General features: G+C 48.7%; 2 protein-coding genes across 4 annotated transcripts in view; both read left to right on the top strand.

Annotated features, from left to right (window-relative positions):
- LOC121533148 overlaps window positions 1-15,397 on the top strand; it is a 30,110-nt gene extending 14,713 nt beyond the window's left edge. The window contains exons 5-12 of the mRNA XM_045212969.1: window positions 5,806-5,957; window positions 7,909-8,012; window positions 8,162-8,345; window positions 8,570-8,701; window positions 8,790-8,933; window positions 9,159-9,294; window positions 9,788-9,817; window positions 15,387-15,397. Coding sequence (XP_045068904.1) covers window positions 5,806-5,957; window positions 7,909-8,012; window positions 8,162-8,345; window positions 8,570-8,701; window positions 8,790-8,933; window positions 9,159-9,294; window positions 9,788-9,817; window positions 15,387-15,397 — 893 coding nt within the window. The remainder of the gene's footprint in view (window positions 1-5,805; window positions 5,958-7,908; window positions 8,013-8,161; window positions 8,346-8,569; window positions 8,702-8,789; window positions 8,934-9,158; window positions 9,295-9,787; window positions 9,818-15,386) is intronic.
- LOC121533151 overlaps window positions 9,359-20,234 on the top strand; it is a 32,547-nt gene continuing 21,671 nt past the window's right edge. The window contains exons 1-5 of one of the 3 annotated variants that reach the window (XM_045212967.1): window positions 9,359-9,718; window positions 15,152-15,589; window positions 15,679-15,815; window positions 16,868-16,979; window positions 17,162-17,225. In XM_045212967.1, the coding sequence (XP_045068902.1) occupies window positions 15,489-15,589; window positions 15,679-15,815; window positions 16,868-16,979; window positions 17,162-17,225 (414 nt within the window). In that variant the 5' untranslated portion in view covers window positions 9,359-9,718; window positions 15,152-15,488. Of the gene's footprint in view, window positions 9,719-15,076; window positions 15,816-16,867; window positions 16,980-17,161; window positions 17,226-20,234 lie in introns of those variants that run through there. The other 2 variants (XM_041838957.2, XM_041838958.2) reach the window with 2 other exon arrangements.

Genomic DNA, 20,234 nt, shown 5'->3' with positions numbered 1-20,234 from the left:
CCACACGGGACCTTGGTACTAGTAGTAGTAGGAGTGACTGTGTTAGAAGTAGGTCTTACAGTAGTGCCAGTTACTGTTGAGTAGAGCAGCTGGGTAAAGTTAATGATGCCGTTGACATTAACAAGGGCGCCAGGACCAGTGGAAACTAGGTATGAGGTTATTTTCTGCTCATTCATTCTCATTTTGATCCCAAACCCACCACTGGTGTGTGTGGGAAAATAGCTCTATTTTCATGTCATCCAACAAATGTAAATACCTGGAGTTTGCTAAACAGCACTGGCACTTGGATTGGAACCTGTGCCTTGGTCAGATGACATGGCAATAGAGCTATTTCGCCACACACACACCAGCAAAGAGGCACTGAGTTTGAAGGTAGGCCTTGAAATACATCCACAGGTACACCTCCAATTGACTCAAATGATGTCAATTAGCCTATCAGAAGCTTCTAAAGCCATGACATCATTTTCTGGAATTTTCCAAGCTGTTTAAAGGCACAGTCAACTTAGTGTATGTAAACTTCTGACCCACTGGAATTGTGATACAGTGAATTATAAGTGAAATAATCTATCTGTAAACAATTGTTGGAAAAATTACTTGTGTCATGCACAAAGTAGATAACCGACTTCCCAAAACTATAGTTTGTTAACAAGAAATTTGTGGAGTGGTTGAAAAACGAGTTTTAATGACTCCAACCTAAGTGTATGTAAACTTCCGACTTCAACTGTATACAGTGGGGAGAACAAGTATTTGATACACTGCCGATTTTGCAGGTTTTCCTACTTACAAAGCATGTAGAGGTCTGTAATTTTTATCACAGGTACACTTCAACTGTGAGAGACGGAATCTAAAACAAAAATCCAGAAAATCACATTGTATGATTTTTAAGTAATTAATTTGCATTTTATTGCATGACATAAGTATTTGATACATCAGAAAAGCAGAACTTAATATTTGGTACAGAAACCTTTGTTTGCAATTACAGAGATCATACGTTTCCTGACCAGGTTTGCACACACTGCAGCAGGGATTTTGGCCCACTCCTCCATACAGGCCTTCTGTCACACTCTGGCTCCAGGACTGTGTGTTAGAGCCAGGGTGTATTTCATTTGGTGGTGTTGGGGTTGGGTGAGTTTCATTTTGTTTGTGTTTAGTGGTGATTGGTCAATGACTCCCAATCGGAGGTAACAGTGTCAGCTGTCGGCTCGTTATCTCTGATTGGGAGCCATTTATATACTGTTGTGTTTCACTGTTTGTTTGTGGGTTTTGTTCCATGTTTCTGTCAGTGTTACAGAGGACTTCACTATCGTCATTTGTTGTTTTTTCGTGGTTGCTTTATGAAATAAAGTCATTATATTCACTCCACGCGCTGCGTATTGGTCCGCTCCTTTAGACGATCGTGACAGAAAAACCCACCATAAAAGGACCAAGCAGCGTGTCAAACGGCAACAGGATCCACCTACACAGGATTTATATCCACCCATAAAGGATTCATGGACATGGGAGGAGATACTGGATGGTAAGGGTCCTTGGGCACAACCGGGAGAATATCGCCTCCCTCGTGAAGAGCTGGAGGCAGCTAAAGCCGAGAGGAGGCGATATGAGGAGGCAGCACGGAGGCAAGGCTGGAAGCCCGGGAGTACTACCCAAAAATTTTTTGGGGGGCACATGGCTTGGGCGCCTGGGCAGCAGGAGGCTGCCACAGGGAGAATGTGGAGAGAAGGCTATCGATTACGGGAGCCATTGGCGAGTAGAGGAGGGAAGTTGTTGTCGCACGGCACGAGAGACTGAAGTGTGTTACCAGTCCGGTCCGGCCCGTTCCTGATCCCCAGTTAAGGCCAGTGGTGTGTGTTCCCGGTGCGGACCGGCCTGTTCCTGCTCAAGCACGTATCCTACGGGGTGCGTCACCAGCCCAGCCCGGCCTGTTCCTTCAGAGCCGTCCGCCAGACCGGAGCCGCTAGAGCCTTCCGCCAGACAGAATCCTTACACCTGCTATGGAATCAGCAGGAGCCGACGCAGCTATGCTGGACTGGAGGCTCGGGTTCGTGACGGGCAGGAGCGGCTCATGCGGATGGGAGCCGCCCTGCTGGAGGTGATGACTGCAATCCGAGGCTGGGTCCGCCTCCACCGCTTAGCCGCCCAGCCAGCACCATCAGCCAGCCATGAGCAGCCAGACCCGTCAGCCAGCCACGAGCAGCCAGATCCGTCAGCCAGCCATGAGCAGCCAGATCCGTCAGCCAGCCATGAGCAGCCAGATCCTCAGCCAGCCACGAGCAGCCAGATCCGTCAGCCAGCCATGAGCAGCCAGACCCGTCAGCCAGCCACGAGCAGCCAGACCCGTCAGCCAGCCGCGAGCAGCCAGATCCGTCAGCCACCATGAGCAGCCAGATCCGTCAGCCAGCCATGAGCAGCCAGATCCGTCAGCCAGCCATGAGCAGCCAGATTCGTCAGCCAGCCATGGAGCAGCCAGATCCGTCAGCCAGCCATGAGCAGCCAGATCCGTCAGCCAGCCGCGAGCAGCCAGATCCGTCAGCCAGCCGCGAGCAGCCAGATCCGTCAGCCAGCCAGAGCAGCCAGACCCGTCAGCCAGCCATGAGCAGCCAGATCCGTCAGCCAGCCATGAGCAGCCAGATCCGTCCAGCCAGCCACGAGCAGCCAGAGCCGTCCAGCCAGGATCCGCCAGAGCCCGTCAGCCAGGATCCGCCAGAGCCGTCCAGCCAGGATCCGCCAGAGCCGTCCCAGCCAGGATCCGGCCAGAGCCGTCCAGCCAGGATCCGCCAGAGCCAGCCAGCCAGGATCCGCCAGAGCCGTCCAGCCAGGATCCGTCAGCCAGCCTGAGCCGTCCAGCCAGGATCCGCCAGAGCCGTCCAGCCAGGATCCGCCAGAGCCGTCCAGCCAGGATCCGCCAGAGCCGTCCAGCCAGGATCCGCCAGAGCCGTCCCAGCCAGGATCCGCCAGAGCCGTCCAGCCAGGATCCGCCAGAGCCGTCCAGCCAGGATCCGCCAGAGCCGTCCCAGCCAGGATCCGCCAGAGCCGTCCAGCCGGGATCCGCCTGAGCCGTCCAGCCGGGATCCGCCAGAGCCGTCCAGCGGGGATCCGCCAGAGCCGTCCAGCGGGATCCGCCAGAGCCGTCCCAGCCGGGATCCGCCAGAGCCAGCCAGCCGGGATCGCCAGAGCCGTCCAGCCGGGATCCGCCAGAGCCGTCCAGCCGGGATCCGCCAGAGCCGTCCAGCCGGGGATCCGCCAGAGCCGTCCAGCCGGGATCCGCCATGAGTCGTCCAGCCGGGACCCGCCAGAGCCGGTCCAGCGGGACCCGCCAGAGCCCGTCCAGCGGGACCCGCCAGTGCCGTCCAGCCGGGACCCGCCAGAGCCGTCCCAGCCGGGATCCGCCAGAGCCGTCAGCCGGGATCCGCCAGAGCCGTCCCAGCCGGGATCCGCCAGAGCCGACCAGCCGGGAGCCACCAGAGCCGCCCAGCCAGTATCCGCCATTCAGCCTGGCACTGCCCCTTAGTCCGGTACTGCCCCTTAGTCCGGTACTGCCCCTTAGTCGGTGCTGCCCCCTTAGTCCGGTGCGCCCCTTAACCCAGTGGGGTTTAGTTGGGGGGTGGTCATGTGGAGAAGGCTAGGAAGCGGGTGGTGACTAAGGTGGGATGGGGACCACGACCAGGGGCAGAACCGCCACCGTGGACAGACGCCCCACCCAGACCCTCCCCTAGACTGTATGCTGGTGCGCCCCGGAGTTCGCACCTTTGGGGGGTACTGTCACACTCTGGCTCCAGGACTGTGTGTGTTAGAGCCAGGGTGTATTTTCATTTGTGGTGTTGGGGTTGGGTGAGTTTCATTTTGTTTGTGTTTAGTGGTGATTGGTCAATGACTCCCAATCGGAGGTAACGAGTGTCAGCTGTCGGCTCGTTATCTCTGATTGGGAGCCATTACTATACTGTTGTGTTTCACTGTTTGTTTGTGGGTTTTTGTTCCATGTTTCTGTCAGTGTTACAGAGGACTTCACTATCGTCATTTGTTGTTTTTTCGTGGTTGCTTTATGAAATAAAGTCATTATGTTCACTCCACGCGCTGCGTATTGGTCCGCTCCTTTAGACCAGTCGTGACACCTTCTCCAGATCCTTCAGGTTTCGGGGGCTGTCGCTGGGCAATACGGACTTTCAGCTCCCTCCAAAGATGTTCTATTGGGTTCAGGTCTGGAGACTGGCTAGGCCACTCCAGGACCTTGAGATGCTTCTACGGAGCCACTCCTTAATTTCCCTGGCTGTGTGTTTGGGTCGTTGTCATGCTGGAAGACCCAGCCACGACTCATCTTCAATGCTCTTACTGAGGGAAGGAGGTTGTTGGCCAAGATCTCGCGATACATGGCCCCATCCATCCTCCCCTCAATACGGTGCAGTTGTCCTGTCCCCTTTGCAGAAAAGCATCCCCAAAGAATGATGTTTCCACCTCCATGTTTCACGGTTGGGATGGTGTTCTTGGGGTTGTACTCATCCTTCTTCTTCCTCCAAACACGGCGAGTGGAATTTAGACCAAAAAGCTCTATTTTTGTCTCATCAGACCACATGACCTTCTCCCATTCCTCCTCTGGATCATCCAGATGGTCATTGGCAAACTTCAGACGGGACATGCGCTGGCTTGAGCAGGGGGACCTTGCGTGCGCTGCAGGATTTTAATCCATGACGGCGTAGTGTGTTACTAATGGTTTTCTTTGAGACTGTGGTCCCAGCTCTCTTCAGGTCATTGACCAGGTCCTGCCGTGTAGTCCTGGGCTGATCCCTCACCTTCCTCATGATCATTGATGCCCCACGAGGTGAGATCTTGCATGGAGCCCCAGACTGAGGGTGATTGTCCGTCATCTTGAACTTCTTCCATTTTCTAATAATTGCGCCAACAGTTGTTGCCTTCTCACCAAGCTGCTTGCCTATTGTCCTGTAGCCCATCCCAGCCTTGTGCAGGTCTTCAATTTTATCCCTGATGTCCTTACACAGCTCTCTGGTCTTGGCCATTGTGGAGAGGTTGGAGTCTGTTTGATTGAGTGTGTGGACAGGTGTCTTTTATACAGGTAACGAGTTCAAAGAGGTGCAGTTAATAAAGGTAATGAGTGGAGAACAGGAGGGCCTCTTAAAGAAAAACTAACAGGCCTGTGAGAGCCGGAATTCTTTGGTAGGTGATCAAATACTTATGTCATGCAATAAAATGCAAATTAATTACTTAAAAATCATACAATGTGATTTTCTGGATTTTTGTTTTAGATTCCGTCTCTCACAGTTGAAGTGTACCTGTGATAAAAATTACAGACCTCTACATGCTTTGTAAGTAGGAAAACCTGCAAAATCGGCAGTGTATCAAATACTTGTTCTCCCCACTGTATATATATATATATACACACTACCGTTCAAAAGTTTGGGGTCACTTAGAAATGTCCTTGATTTCGAAAGAAAAGCAATTTTTTTGTCCATTAAAATGATCAGAAATACAGTGTAGACATTGTCAATTGTAGCTGGAAACGGCTGATTTTTAAAAGTAATTTAGCATACGCTCTGGATAAGAGCGACTTACAGGAGCAATTAGGGTTAAGTGCCTTGCTCAAGGGCACATCAACAGATTTTTCACCTAGTCGGCTCAGGGATTAGAACCAGCGACCTTTCGGTCACTGGCACAACGCTCTTAACCACTAAGCTAACTGCCGCCCCCAAGTGACCCAAAACTTTTGAAAGGTAGTGTATATATAATATAATTTGAGGTAAAATGACATGGAAGATCCCTTGTGTTGACAAGCATCTTATATTACAACCATTTTAGGGTCTTTGAAAGACAGGCACATTGAAAATGGAAGTGAGCTTTATGCCATATTTACACCCAAGGAGAACTTGAAACAAGCTCCCCAAATGCCACAACGAGAGATGACTGACATCTCAGGAGAGGAGAATGTTCGATGCCACATTATGCTCAAGGTGAATTCATCACATTATTGAAAAATACAAAGCTCAAAGTGGCAGGACTCATTTTATGTAGTTATTTATAGCTGTTTAGCTGTATTTAAAACTGTGATTATAACTCCTTACTTTTCTAAACCTGTATGTATTATGAAAGGGTGTAATACCAGAGCGCTGGTATTTTTTAATTTTTTTTAATTTCACCTTTATTTAACCAGGTAAGCCAGTTGAGAACAGGTTCTCATTTACAACTGCGACCTGGCCAAGATAAAGCAAAGTAGTGCAATAAAAACAACACAGAGTTACATATGGGGTAAAAAACATAAAGTCAGAAATACAACAGAAAATATATATACAGTGTGTGCAAATGTAGCAAGTTATGGAGGTAAGGCAATAAATAGGCTATAGTGCAGAATAATTACAATAGTATTGACACTGGAATGCTAGATGTGCAAGAGATTATGTGCAAATAGAGATACTGGGGTGCAAAAGAGCAAAATAAATAACAATATAGGGATGAGGTAGTTGGGTGGGCTAATTTCAGATGGGCTGTGTACAGGTGCAGTGATCGGTAAGGTGCTCTGACAACTGATGCTTAAAGTTATTGAGGGAGATAAGAGTCTCCAGCTTCAGAGATTTTGCAATTCGTTCCAGTCATTGGCAGCAGAGAACTGGAAGGAATGGCGGCCAAAGGAGGTGTTGGCTTTGGGAATGACCAGTGAGATATACCTGCTGGAGCGCAGACTACGGGTGGGTGCTGCTATGGTGACCAATGAGCTAAGATAAGGCGGGGATTTGCCTAGCAGTGATTTATAGATGGCCTGGAGCCAGTGGGTTTGACGACGAACATGTAGTGAGGACCAGCCAACAAGAGCGTACAGGTCACAGTGGTGGGTAGTGTATGGGGCTTTGGAGACAAAACGGATGGCACTGTGATAGACTACATCCAATTTGCTGAGTAGAGTGTTGGAGGCTATTTTGTAAATTACATCGCCGAAGTCAAGGATCGATCGTATACTACGACGCTGGCTAGATCTATTCAGGATGTTCTAAAGCTAGCTAGCTTCAGTTAGCTTCGCATTCCAATTTATGCTTCATGGATATCACAAAGGTGGATATTGATCTAACACCTGCTGCTAACTCAAACCAGGCTTGTAACTGCATGTGCATGTTTCATGTGCATTGCTTGCTGTTTGGGGTTTTAGGCTGGGTTTCTGTATAGCACTTTGTGACATCTGCTGATGTAAAAAGGGCTTTATAAATCAATTTGATTGATTGATTGATGTGGATAGCCCAGCGAGTCGAACGCCCATCATTTCATACAATGCTCAAACAGAAACCCATTGTCGAGCCAGTGCCACCTTTTTTTTTGTTGTTGGTTGAAATCAAAATGAAAGAAAGGCTGTCCTGCAAATTCAGGTTATAGTGGTAAGTAGGCTATTAGAAGTACCGTCTTGCTTTTATTATGGGTATTGTTAGTGCCGTCTTTGGTATGCTTATCCATGAACGAGCAGGCTGTTTTCCACGTCAATAAAATAATTGTATTAATACAGTCATACCAAAGTTTTACTTACTGTTTTTAACACAAAATAACATTAGTAAAATATTTAATCAGTCGTCTTCATCAAGTATTGTCTGTATGAAGGGAATGATATTATGGAATCTTTGCGAAAGGGAGGGAATCTGATTTGATTGGTCCTCAACTCAAGTCTCACACTTTATAAAGGATAAAGTGGAGTTAGCTTGCCACGGAGCAGGTTAGAGCTGAAAGATTTGTTGCCATAGAAATGTACCTAGCTAAAAGGTGAGCCTGCTTTGTGTCAATGGTTATCCAGAGTTGAAGAGTTCACCAAAGTTAGCTCGCTAACTCCTCTATCCCGCTACGTGGTATAACCCTCTGGTAGCAACTAAGGTGTCTCTGTAAATAATGTTTGTCAATTATTGAATATACTGTACTTTTCATCAACAGGGAGACTATGAGGTCAAGGTGGACTTAGCAAGTGACACAATTAGAGTCTTGAGACGAAAGCTCTCTAATGAAAGTGGAATCCCAGAACATGTCCTCCTTTATAAGTAATGTTGTGCATATATAATTATGATTTAATCATTTATGAATGCATTTAATAACAGAAAAAAATAGGTCAATTAATAAACCACACATCTTATAATTTGACCATCTATAGTTTCAATACAACCTTTTTCTAATATTGACCTTTTTGCAGAGGTGAACACGGTGAAACTTTGCAAGATTGTGGAATCAATGAGGAGACAACTGTTCACTTTTCTTTGTCCTCCTTCCCCGATGAAAAGCCAGACAACATGGAATTCTACTTCAATGATGTTGTACCCTCAGTGCAACAAACCCAGAAAGGACTCAGTGCTTTCTTTTCTTCACTATATACCATTGTGAGATATTCAGATATTTACATTGTATTGTTACAGTCATTTTGACCCTGACGTGGTAATCATTTATTAACACTTCAGATGTTTGTATTACCATGTTCAGGTAAAGAGTGCTACAGTGTTCCTTTGCTTGTGTTATTGGATTTTCAATGTACAGTACCTTCAATGTACAGCCCCATCCAGCCAACCCATCATGCATTAAATGATCTTCCCAAATATCCTTACAGAGTGTTAAACATTCTGGAGAGGGATTCAAGAAAGTGAATGCATACATTCGAAAGCTCAGTGGATGTAATCCCCTGGCGCAAAGTTTGTATCAGCTGTTGGGCAGAAATGAAAGTGGAAGTAGGACCCAGAAGGTGATGCATATTTTGTCACACAAATGTACTGTACACATACGATATCATGTAAGTCCACAAATAGATTCATAACATGTATTTGTTTTAGATTGCCATTGTTGAAGGATTGTACACTCTCTTCAGAGAGCTGTTGCCAAGCCGCAATAAAAAAAGAGGTGACAAGATCATTGAAGACCCTGATGTTTTTGAGAATGCACCAGTTTGCTGGGCCTACCTGATATCTAAAGCAGAGGTATACCCATTGTTTTTTGAGATACCATTGATAACACATTATGGATCTTATTGTATTACACGTTATAACATGTTTTTAATGGGGAACTGAGATACTGTACCTCTATTTGTTTGGCATTTAACATATAATTCAGAACAGGTACATGACTTCACAGGTCAGAATTAAACATTGCTCAAACAAATTACCCTAATATGTATCTGTTTTCTATCTCCCTGTCTACCCTAGAAAGAGAGTTCACAACATGAAGTCTTTGCACCGATAAATTTGACCTCTCAACCAGGAGTGCGCTTTTGCGACCCAGTTCAAGTACCTGGATTACCAGATGTCTTTGAAAGAGAGTATGTCCTACAGAAAATTAAAGGTAAAACATCAGCAGTTGTGGGTATTTGTAATATGCACAGCACTGTGGGCACAATATATTTTCTGTAACATCTACATGTGGCACAATGGCCAATAGTACTGGCCTGAAATCCAGAACCTGTTTTGTGCTTACATGCCACAACCAGTACTCTGTGTGATGCCAAACATGTTCGGCATAACAAGGAGTGGCAAGGAGTGAAAGGATAGCTAAACAGACTGGTACTCAGGCTACAATAGTACCCTACTAATGGGAAACTGCTCTGCACTACTTGATTCTACAGTACATCAAAAGTGTATGTCAAATGCCATCATATCATATACCAAATTCCATAATGCAAGATCAATTGGCTCTAGAGTTTAAGCATTGGTTTTGAATCAATTGCTGTGACATGATTGGCTCACTGCAGCCATAATGTTAAACGTAGGTGTAACGATCCCGGCTGTCTGAGTCGGGTCCTGTCTGGTGACTAGTTTTTCCTGTTCGTAATCTCCAGTTTCCCGAGGGTTCGGGAACGCTCCGGGGAGCGCTCTTGTTTTCCGCACCTGCATCCCATCAGCAATCTGCACACCTGGTCCTGATCATCACCCTTCTTAGGCTCTGGCCGAACATCCAGTTCCTGCCGGATCGTTAGCCATGAACAGTAGGTTTTGTCAGAGTATCAGTCCTAGAGCGTCTAGCGTTAGTTTTGTTGTTTTGTACCTTGTTGGTTTTTTTTGGTTTACTTACCTCCGTTTTTGTCCCATCTGCAGTCACTCGTCCGGAACCTTCACCCCTACCTCTGCCTGATGGTGGCGGCTGCCGAGCCATCACTGGACCAACAACTGCACCCTCAACAACTCATCCACGCCGCCCGCTCTGTCCCTGGATTATTCTGCACCTTTGTTGAATCTGTAATAAACCCTCACCTTCGTTCAACTCTCCTTGTCCTGGTCTGCTTCTGGGTTCTGTCTGAGGGAACCGTGACAGAACGATCCGGCCAGTAATGAACCCAGCGGACCTGGACTCTGTTCGCCATGCCATTACCCAGCAGGAGAAGATGTTGGGCCATCATAGCACGGTACTACAGGAGATCGCGTTGTCAGTTCGGAACCTTTCTTCCGGTCTGACGGAGGTCCAGAACCAACGCCAGTGTCCGGTGGAGGACCCACTACCGGTTTCACCCATCTCGCCTGCCGCCTCTGAAGTTGTGTCCCTCCGTGAGCCCAAGGTTCCGACGCCGGATAAATATGAGGGGGAGCTGGGAAGATGCCGTTCCTTCCTTATGCAGTGTGGATTAGTGTTCGATCTACAGCCCTACTCTTATGCCACAGACAAGGCTAGGATAGCCTTTGTGATTGAGTTGCTGCGTGGTCGAGCGCTGGAGTGGGCTTCAGCCGTTTGGGGAACGAGCAGGATCCCTGCATGGCTTCATACCAGGGGTTCACGGCCGAGATGAGGAAGCTCTTCGACCATTCCGTCCGAGGGAGGGACGCAGCTAGGCGCCTGTTTTCTCTTCACCAAGGAACTCTCGCAGCGTGGCCGACTTCGTGATCGAGTTCAAGACGTTGGCTGTGGAGAGTGGGTGGAACGAGGAGTCTTTGCAAGCGGCCTTTTACCAGGGTCTGTCGGAGCAGCTCAAGGATGAGTTGATCTCTTATCCGGAGCCTAGTGACCTGGACAGCTTGGTAGCCTTGTCTATTCGGGTGGATAATCGAGTCCGAGAGCGAAGGAGGGAGAAGCAATGGGGTCCGTCCAATCGATCAGCTTCTCAGTTCCCAGTCGGGTCGGGTGGGGGACCAGAACACGTCGATCATTCTCCACCACAAAGGATTAGTGGAGAGGACCTCTCTCACGATTCTGAACCCATGCAAGTGGGGCGGCACGGGTTAACCAAGGAGGAGCGTCAACATAGACGTAAGACCAACTGCTGCCTCTACTGTGGTCGCTCGGGACATTACATCTCCACTTGTTCCCGGGCGGTCGTCAAACTGCCCGGCTCGCTAAAGTTGGGAGGACTGTTAGCGAGCCAGTTTCAACCTCTCAGTACCTCTGTCAGACCCGTTTCCCGTCTACCCTTGTGAACAGGAATCAGAGCTTAGCGCTAACGCTTTTATCGATTCAGGTGCCGATGGAAGCTTTCTTGATGCCGAGTTGGTGGAACAGCTGGGGCTTTCCAAGGAGCAATTGCCGGAAGCCATTGAAGCGTTACCACTCTGAACGGCAGTAGTCTGGCACGTATCACGATGAGGACTGAACCGGTTAAGATGCGGTTGTCGGGGAATCATTCTGAGATGATTTCATTCTTCATTCTGCCGTCTTCCCATGTTCCTCTGGTCCTTGGATACCCCTGGCTGAAGGAACACAATCCCACGTTCGATTGGGTGACGGGCAAGGTAACGAGTTGGAGCCTTGATTGTCATGCTAACTGTCTCAAGACTGCCTGCCCCCATTCGGTTCCCAGTCAGGTGATTGAGGCTAAACCCCCAGATTTGTCCCTGGTTCCCGAGACATATCACGATTTGGGGAAGTTTTCAGTAAGCAGAAGGCTCTGTCACTTCCTCCCCCACCGACCATATGATTGTGCCATCAACCTGGTCCCTGGAGCTGTCTACCCCAAGGGAAGGTTATACAGTATCTCCCGACCTGAACGTGAGGCGTTGGAGACCTACATCAAGGAGTCCCTAGCTGCTGGTCTCGTTCGTCCCTCGTCATCACCCCTGGGGGCAGGATTCTTCTTTGTGGGTAAGAAGGATGGCTCTCTTCGACCGTGTATTGATTATCGGGGGTTGAATGACATCACGGTCAAGAACAAGTATCCCCTGCCCTTGATGAGTTCTGCCTTCGACTCCTTACAGGGTGCTACGGTGTTCACCAAGCTAGACCTACGCAATGCGTATCACCTGGTCCGGATCAGAGAGGGGGACGAGTGGTTGACGGGTTTCAATACACCGATGGGCCACTTCGGTATCAGGTGATGCCGTTTGGACTGACCAATGCTCCAGCGGTATTCCAGAGTATGGTGAACGGCGTCCTGAGAGATATGATCGGTCTCTTTGTGTTTGTTTACCTGGATGACATTCTGATCTTCTCGAAGGAACCTTCCGACCACGTCCAGCATGTCCGGCAGGTTCTGCAGCGATTGTTGGAGAATCGCCTGTTCGTGAAGGCCGAGAAGTGCGAGTTTCACGCCCACACGACATCCTTTCTCGGGTACATCATCTCCAGGGGAGAGATTAGGATGGACCAGGAGAAGGTTAGAGCGGTTCTGGAATGGGCCCAGCCCGGTACGAGATTGCAGCTCCAGAGATTTTTGGGGTTTGCAATTTCTACCGCAGATTCATCCGGGATTACAGCCGTGTGGCCGCTCCATTAACTGCCTTGACTTCCAGTATCAGGACCTTCAAGTGGAATCCGGAGGCGGATCGTGCGTTTCTGGATTTGAAGAGGCGATTCACCAACGCACCGATTCTCTCTCAACCGGACACGGCCCGTCAGTTCGTCGTTGAAGTGGGACGCGTCTGATGTGGGAGTTGGCGCCATCCTGTCGCAGCGATGCTCCACGGACAGTAAACTCCATCCCTGCGCCTACTACTCTCGTCGCCTTTCGCCTGCGGAGAGGAATTACGATGTGGGTAACCGGGAGCTTCTCGCGGTGAAACTTGCCTTGGAGGAGTGGCGCCACTGGTTGGAGGCGGAGCAACCGTTTATTGTCTGGACTGACCACAAGAATCTTGCTTACGTGCAATCGGCTAAACGTCTCAACTCCCGTCAGGCCAGGTGGGCGTTGTTTTTCGGACGATTCAAGTTTTCCCTGACGTTCCGACCTGGATCTAAGAACGGCAAGGCGGGACGCCTTGTCCCGGATGTTCTCCAAGACGGAGGAGAGTGGGTCCAAGACCGAGACAATTCTCCCCCGGGAACTGCGTCGTGGGAGCAGTTATGTGGAAGATTGAGGAGGAGGTGCTGGCGGCCCTTCGGACTCAGCCCGGTCCCGGTAACGGTCCACCCGGTCGGTTGTTTGTGCCTGAGTCGGTTCGTCCGGCTGTCCTCAAATGGTCCCACGCCAGCAAGATGGCTTGTCACCCTGGCGTGGCTCGGACAATGGCGTTTCTTCGCAGACGTTTTGGTGGCCTGCCATGGCCGAGGATACTCGGGGGTTTGTTGCTGCCTGTCCAGTGTGTGCGCAGAATAAGAGTACCAATCGGCCCAGCTCTGGACTACTTCACCCCCTTCCTATTCCCCGCGACCATGGTCGCATCTGGCCCTGGACTTCGTCACTGGGTTGCCCGCTTCTGAGGGGAACACGGTCGTTCTGACTATCGTGGACAGATTCAGCAAGTTCGCCCACTTTGTGCCAATTGCCAAGCTTCCCTCTGCCTCGGAGACGTCCGAGATCCTGGTTAGGGGAGGTTTTCAGGGTCCACGGTTTGCCCAGTGATATCGTTTCCGACCGTGGCCCTCAGTTTACCTCTGCTGTCTGGAAGTCCTTCTGTTTGGCCATTGGAGCTACAGTCAGTCTCACATCTGGTTTTCACCCCCAATCCAATGGTCAGGCGGAGAGAGCCAACCAGAAGATGGAATCCACGCTACGCTGTCTGGTCTCTTCCAACCCCACCTCCTGGGTCTCTCAGTTGCCTTGGGTTGAGTATGCCCACAATACTCTTCCTACATCTGCCACTGGGATGTCTCCCTTCCAGTGCCTGTATGGCTACCAACCTCCCCTGTTTCCTTCTCAGGAGAAGGAGCTCTCAGTGCCTTCTGTTCAGGCCCATATTCTCGTTGCCACCGGACCTGGCATCGGGCCAGAAAGGCACTCCTTAGAGTTTCGGACCGGTATCAGCTCCAGGCGAATCGTCGCCGGATCCCGCTCCCACCTATACCATCGGAGATAGGGTTTGGTTGGCCACACGGGATCTTCCGTTACGGACTGAGTCTAGGAAGTTGTTACCGAAGTTCATTGGTCCGTTTGTGGTGGAGAAGGTGATCAATCCAGTGGCAGTTCGACTCAAACTACCGAGGACGCTCAGAGTCCATCCCACCTTTCATGTCTCCTGCCTCAAGCCTGTCTTCCTCAGTCCTCTGTTGCCTCCTCCGCCTCCTCCTCCTCCTCCTCGGATGATCGGAGGTGGTCCTGCCTACACGGTGCGTCGCATCATGGATTCCAGACGGCGGGGCCGGGGTTTCCAGTATCTCGTGGACTGGGAGGGGTATGGTCCTGAGGAGAGGAGTTGGATTCCGCGGCGACAGGTCCTAGATGCGGACCTCATCAGTGACTTCTACCGCCTCCATCCTGGCGCTCCGGGAGTCCGCCCGGTGGCGTTCGTCGGAGGGGTACTGTAACGATCCCGGCTGTCTGAGTCGGGTCCTGTCTGGTGACTAGTTTTCCTGTTCGTAATCTCCAGTTTCCCGAGGGTTCGGGGAACGCTCCGAGGAGCGCTCTTGTTTCCGCAGACCTGCATCCCATCAGCAATCTGCACACCTGGTCCTGATCATCACCCTTCTTAGGCTCTGGCGAACATCCAGTTCCTGCCGGATCGGTAGCCATGAACAGTAGGTTTTGTCAGAGTATCAGTCCTAGAGCGTCTAGCGTTAGTTTTGTTGTTTTGTACCTTGTTGGTTTTTTTGGTTTACTTACCTCCGTTTTTGTCCCATCTGCAGTCACTCGTCCGGAACCTTCACCCTACCTCTGCCTGATGGTCGGCGGCTGCCGAGCCATCACTGGACCAACAACTGCACCCTCAACAACTCATCCACGCCGCCCGCTCTGTCCCTGGATTATTCTGCACCTTTGTTGAATCTGTAATAAACCCTCACCTTCGTTCAACTCTCCTTGTCCTGGTCTGCTTCTGGGTTCTGTCTGAGGGAACCGTGACAGTAGGAACGGGTTTGCTAAAACTTTGGCACGTTCCTTCAGAGTTAAGAATTACAGGGCTTTCTATAGAGTGTGTATTTTAATTCTTAGTCAAACCCAGAACTAATAGTCATCCACCTATGTTAATGATTGTTGAGATGTGTTAGTGTCTGCACTGGAAGAGCAGGTAATAATATCTTGTTTTTTGTAAACAGAAAAAAGTATCACTTTTGATATGTGAATTCAACTTTGACGTATACAGTAGTTTCATGATCAAATGTTGTAATTGCATGATGTGTTTTACCATTGCTAAGATGGAGAAAGAATCCCAAACTGCTCTGCTGAGATCTTGAGAGAAACTTCAATGTGGAGAGCTACCGATGTTGAAAAGATTTTACTCAGTCTGCCTCTATCCATCAAAACATTCCCTGTTTGGCTTTCATATGGACTTGTGACTGGTCAAAAGTATGATTTGTTCATTGTATCATTGAATACTGTATCTGCATTGATAGTGTAATTGGTAATTCATGTTTTATTGTTTAATCAAATTAAAGCTTTCAGATCAAACTAGATGAGACATTTGCCAAGATGACTGAAGAATTGAAAGCATACCCTCACCTGACAGTCACTCCACCACTGCAGTTGAAGAGTGTAGGAGTGGATGGGCCACGTCTCGTTCTTTTGAAAGAAGGTAGGCTACTTGGCCTTGTGCCTACTAGTTAAAGTCTTGGTACGATGTATCATTCATGTTTGAGATTATTATGTTCATGGAAAGTCCTATAACGTGGTGTTCGCTCATTGTTGCTTAGGCCTATACAAATGAATGTGCACAATTCATTCACATTGCAGCAGAATCATCGATGTCTTTGGTTCATCAGACAGCAAAATATGATACACTGCATTTACAGCTAGCACTTTCACATTCTGCATGAGTCAGTTTATGACATGCTTGTTATTGAAGCGTGTATTTTATTTATTTAATGGGAATATCAACTTTTTGTAGCATTTTAGTTTACAGTGCTGAAATAAGGGAAAGGAAAGGGGGATACCTAGTCAGTTGCACAGCTGAATGCATTCAATTGAAATGTGTCTTCTGCTTTTAACCAAACCCCTCTGAATCAGAGAGATGCGGGGGGCTGCCTTAATCGACGTCCACGTCATCTGCGCCCAGGGAGTAGGCTCGTAATTTACATAATAATTAGTTAAGTATAGTCAATAACAACACGGTAAGGACTGGATAACTATGACCCAAAAGGTACATTGTGAGGTTGGCCCAAATACATTGTAAGTATGATGTAGTTCCTCAAACGATTCTGTTCAATACGAAAGTTCCAAGTGCATTCTTAATAAGTACGGTGCTGCTGAGAAGAGGTGAAATGGCCATAAATATTTATTACATAACTTGCACTTATTAGCCTCTATTATTTATAGTTTTTAAGTAACCAATCATTATTTCTACATAACAACCAGGAAAATTCATCACACTTTATATCTGTACTTAGCAGCTAAATACTAACTATGAATGGGTTATTACCACATTGTTACCTTGTTGTTGCCATCTTATTTCCCTGTTGTTTCCTCTTACTTCCCAGTCATTGCCCTATTATTTCAGCACTGTAAACTCAAGTGCTAACAAACTTTTTTGTGGGAATCATTGCGTTTGGTGTTTTGCTATTTTAAATGCTGGCCTATTGTTGTCCTTTGAGTGGTTAGCAGGATAAGTAATTGTTAGTGGTTTTACAGATAACCTGGGTGTTTACATTGAAAAATACAAAGCATCTCCTCAGGATTTCATTGTTTTTGATTGCTTAACTGGCAAACACAAAACTTTGAATGTGGACGAATTGGCACATGAGTAAGTACTTATAATATGAAAACTAGTCAAACATTCTGTTTGAAACTATATGAAGCTTCATAATTACTGGTGGACAGTTTATGAACATGGATCATATTGATAATGAGTTTAATTAATGGACGAAACTATAATCTCCATCATACCCCTTCATTACTTATTGTATGTTTTTAATTACTCTGTAGAATGAGAGACACCAGAAGTGACCAGACCTTCATGACCACCAGGACTCCTAAAGAGGCAATATTGGTAATTTATGATAGATTATATTTGAATATACAGTACATTTGGTAAGTATTCAGACCCCCCCCCCTTCCACATTTTGTTATGTTACAGTCATTGTAAAATGGATTAAATCCACATTTTCCCTCATAATGACAAAGTGAAAACAGGTTTTTTTTAAATTTTAGCAAATTTATTAAACATAAAAAACTGTAATATTCAGATCCTTTGCTATGATACTCAGAATTGAGCTCAGGTGCATCCTGTTTCCATTGATCATCCTTGAGATACAACTTGATTGGAGTCCACCTGTGGTAAATTCAATTGATTGGACATGATTTGGAAAGGAACACACCTGTCTATATAAGGTCCCACAGTTGGCAGTGCGTGTCAGAGCAAAAACCAAGCCATGAAGTTGAAGGAATTGTCCGTAGAGCTCCGAGACAGGATTGAGTTGAGGCACAGATCTGGGGAAGGGTACCCAAAAATGTCTGCAGCATTGAAGGTCCCCAAGAACACAGTGGCCTCTATCATTCTTAAATGGAAGAAGTTTGGAACCACCAAGACTCTTCCTAGAGCTGGCCGCCCGGCCAAACTGAGCAATCGGGGGAAAAGAGCCTTGGTCAGGGAGGTGACCAAGAACCCGATGGTCACTCTAACAGAGCTCCAGTGTTCCTCTGTGGAGATGGGATAACCTTCCAGAAGGACAAGCATCTCTGCAGCACTCCACCAATCAGGCCTTTATGGTAGAGTGGCCAGACGGAAGCCACTCCTCAGTAAAAGGCACATGACAGCCCGCTTGGAGTTTGCCAAAAGGTACCTAAAGGACTCTCAGACCATGAGAAACAAGATTCTCTTGTCTGATGAAAACAAGCATCATGCTGTGGGGATGTTTTTCTGTGGCAGGTACTGGGAGACTAGTCAGGATCGAGGGAAAGATGAACAGAGCAAAGTACAGAGAGATCCTTGATGAAAACCTGCTCCAGAGCGCTCAGGACTGTTATGATTTAACTGGATAGAACCCAAATGCAGACAAGTACACCAAGCCAGAGAAGTTTTAACAGGTTTATTATAATGTTCAATAGTCCAGGTTTCCAATAAATGGGGAAGAGCAAGTCCAGGTTACAGGGAGGGTACAGATCCAGGTCAGGGCAGGTGTGGTACCGTAATGTCCTAGTGTCCGTGGTGAGTCCAAAGGAGAGGCCCGATAGTGGAGAGCAGGATGGTGGTGGCAGGAGTGAAGCGTAGGCAGGAGTCAGGTTCCAAATATCTGTGGCACAGGAGAAAAAGTAAATAAACAGTCCAAAAAACACAAGAGCGAAAACAGACAGGTTGAGTCGGCAGCGAGACTAACATGGTTGTCTTGACTATGATCTGACGATGAGTGGAAAGTTTGACCGGGTCTTAAAGGCTGAGGTGATTATGGTGAATGAGCTGCAGCTGGAACCCTGACTCCCGCACACCAGACTTCACTCCTGCAATCAAGGACAGACAGAGGGGAGGGAGAGAGCAGAGAGAGAGCTACCTAGCAGCAGTAGGCCTAACAGTACCCCCCTCTACGGACGCCACCTGGCGGCCGACAGGGTTTATCAGGATGTAACCTATGAAACTCACGAACCAGAGCAGGATCCACAATGAAGCTCCTGGGCACCCAGGAACGTTCCTCAGGACCATAACCCTCCCAATCCACCAGGTACTGGAAACCACGACCCGGCGAACATCCAGAAGTCGCCGGACAGTGTAGACCGGACCCCCACCCACGATCTTGGGCGGAGGAGGGGGACGAGAGGGCGGGGCACAAAGGGCTAACCGACACAGGCTTAATCTGGGAAACATGAAAGGTGGAATGAACCCGTAGGGGAGGCAGGAAGCTGTAGCTTAACCGCGCAGGGGTTAACAATAGACAGTATCTTGAACGGTCCTATAAAACGAGGCGCCATCTTCTTGACTCCACCTTCAATGGAAGGTCCCGTGACTTCAGCCATACCTCTTGACCAGGAGAGTAACCGGGAGCCTGGGACCGGTGACGGTTGGCTTGCCTCTGCATGTACGCCGAAGCTCGGGACAGAGCTACCCTGGCCTTCCTCCAGACCTTGCAGCAGCGGCGCATGTGGGACTGCACCGAGGGTACCGCAAGTTCCCTCTCTTGGGAAGGGAACAGGGGAGGTTGATAACCCAGAGCACACAGAAAAGGAGACAAACCAGAGGAAGCGTTAGTCAAGGTGTTATGAGCATATTCCACCCAGGGGAGCATGGAGCTCCATGACCCAGGGTTAGACCCAGTGACACAGCCGAAGTGCGGTCTCCATCTCCTGGTTCGCTCTCTCGGCTTGCCCGTTGGTCTGGGGGTGATATCCAGAGGACAGGCTGGATGTAATGCCCAAAGCTTTACAGAAAGCTTTCCACACCTGGGAGACAAACTGGGGACCCCTGTCAGAGACAATATCCGTGGGTAGACCATGAGAGCGGAACACATGTTCAACCAAAATATCAGCCGTCTCTCTGGCAGTGGGCAGTTTAGGTAGGGCCAAAAAATGAGCGAACTTAGAAAAAGCGATCAATCACCGTAAGAATGACAGTCTTACCAGATGAGGGGGGAAGTCCAGTGACAAAATCCATAGCGATATGCGACCAGGGCCGGCTGGGTATAGGTAGAGGTCGTAGATGACCAGCGCTGGCCTGGGTGGAGTTTTTACTTCGTGCACATACCGTACAAGCAGCAATGAAGGCTCGAGTGTCCGCCTCCATCGTGGCCCACCAGAACTTCCGTCGCACAAAGTCAAGGGTCCGCGAAACTCCAGGGTGACAGGTAAGGGGAGACGAGTGAGCCCACTGAAGTACCTGGGAGCGAGCAGACTCAGGGACAAACATCCGGTTAGGAGGACCCCTCCCAGGGTCAGCTTGATGATGTTGAGCCTGTCTAACAATCCCCTCGATGTCACATGTGATGACTGCAATACTGCAGGTAGGAGGCAAAATGGGTTCAGGGTTACTACCAGTATCAACAGCCGAATGAACACGAGACAGGGCGTCAGG

The sequence above is a fragment of the Coregonus clupeaformis genome, unplaced genomic scaffold (assembly GCF_020615455.1).
Source record: "Coregonus clupeaformis isolate EN_2021a unplaced genomic scaffold, ASM2061545v1 scaf0066, whole genome shotgun sequence".
NCBI classification, from domain to species: Eukaryota; Metazoa; Chordata; class Actinopteri; order Salmoniformes; family Salmonidae; genus Coregonus; species Coregonus clupeaformis.
Note: the sequence above shows the minus strand (reverse complement) of the source record. Positions and strands in the feature narration are given on the sequence as shown.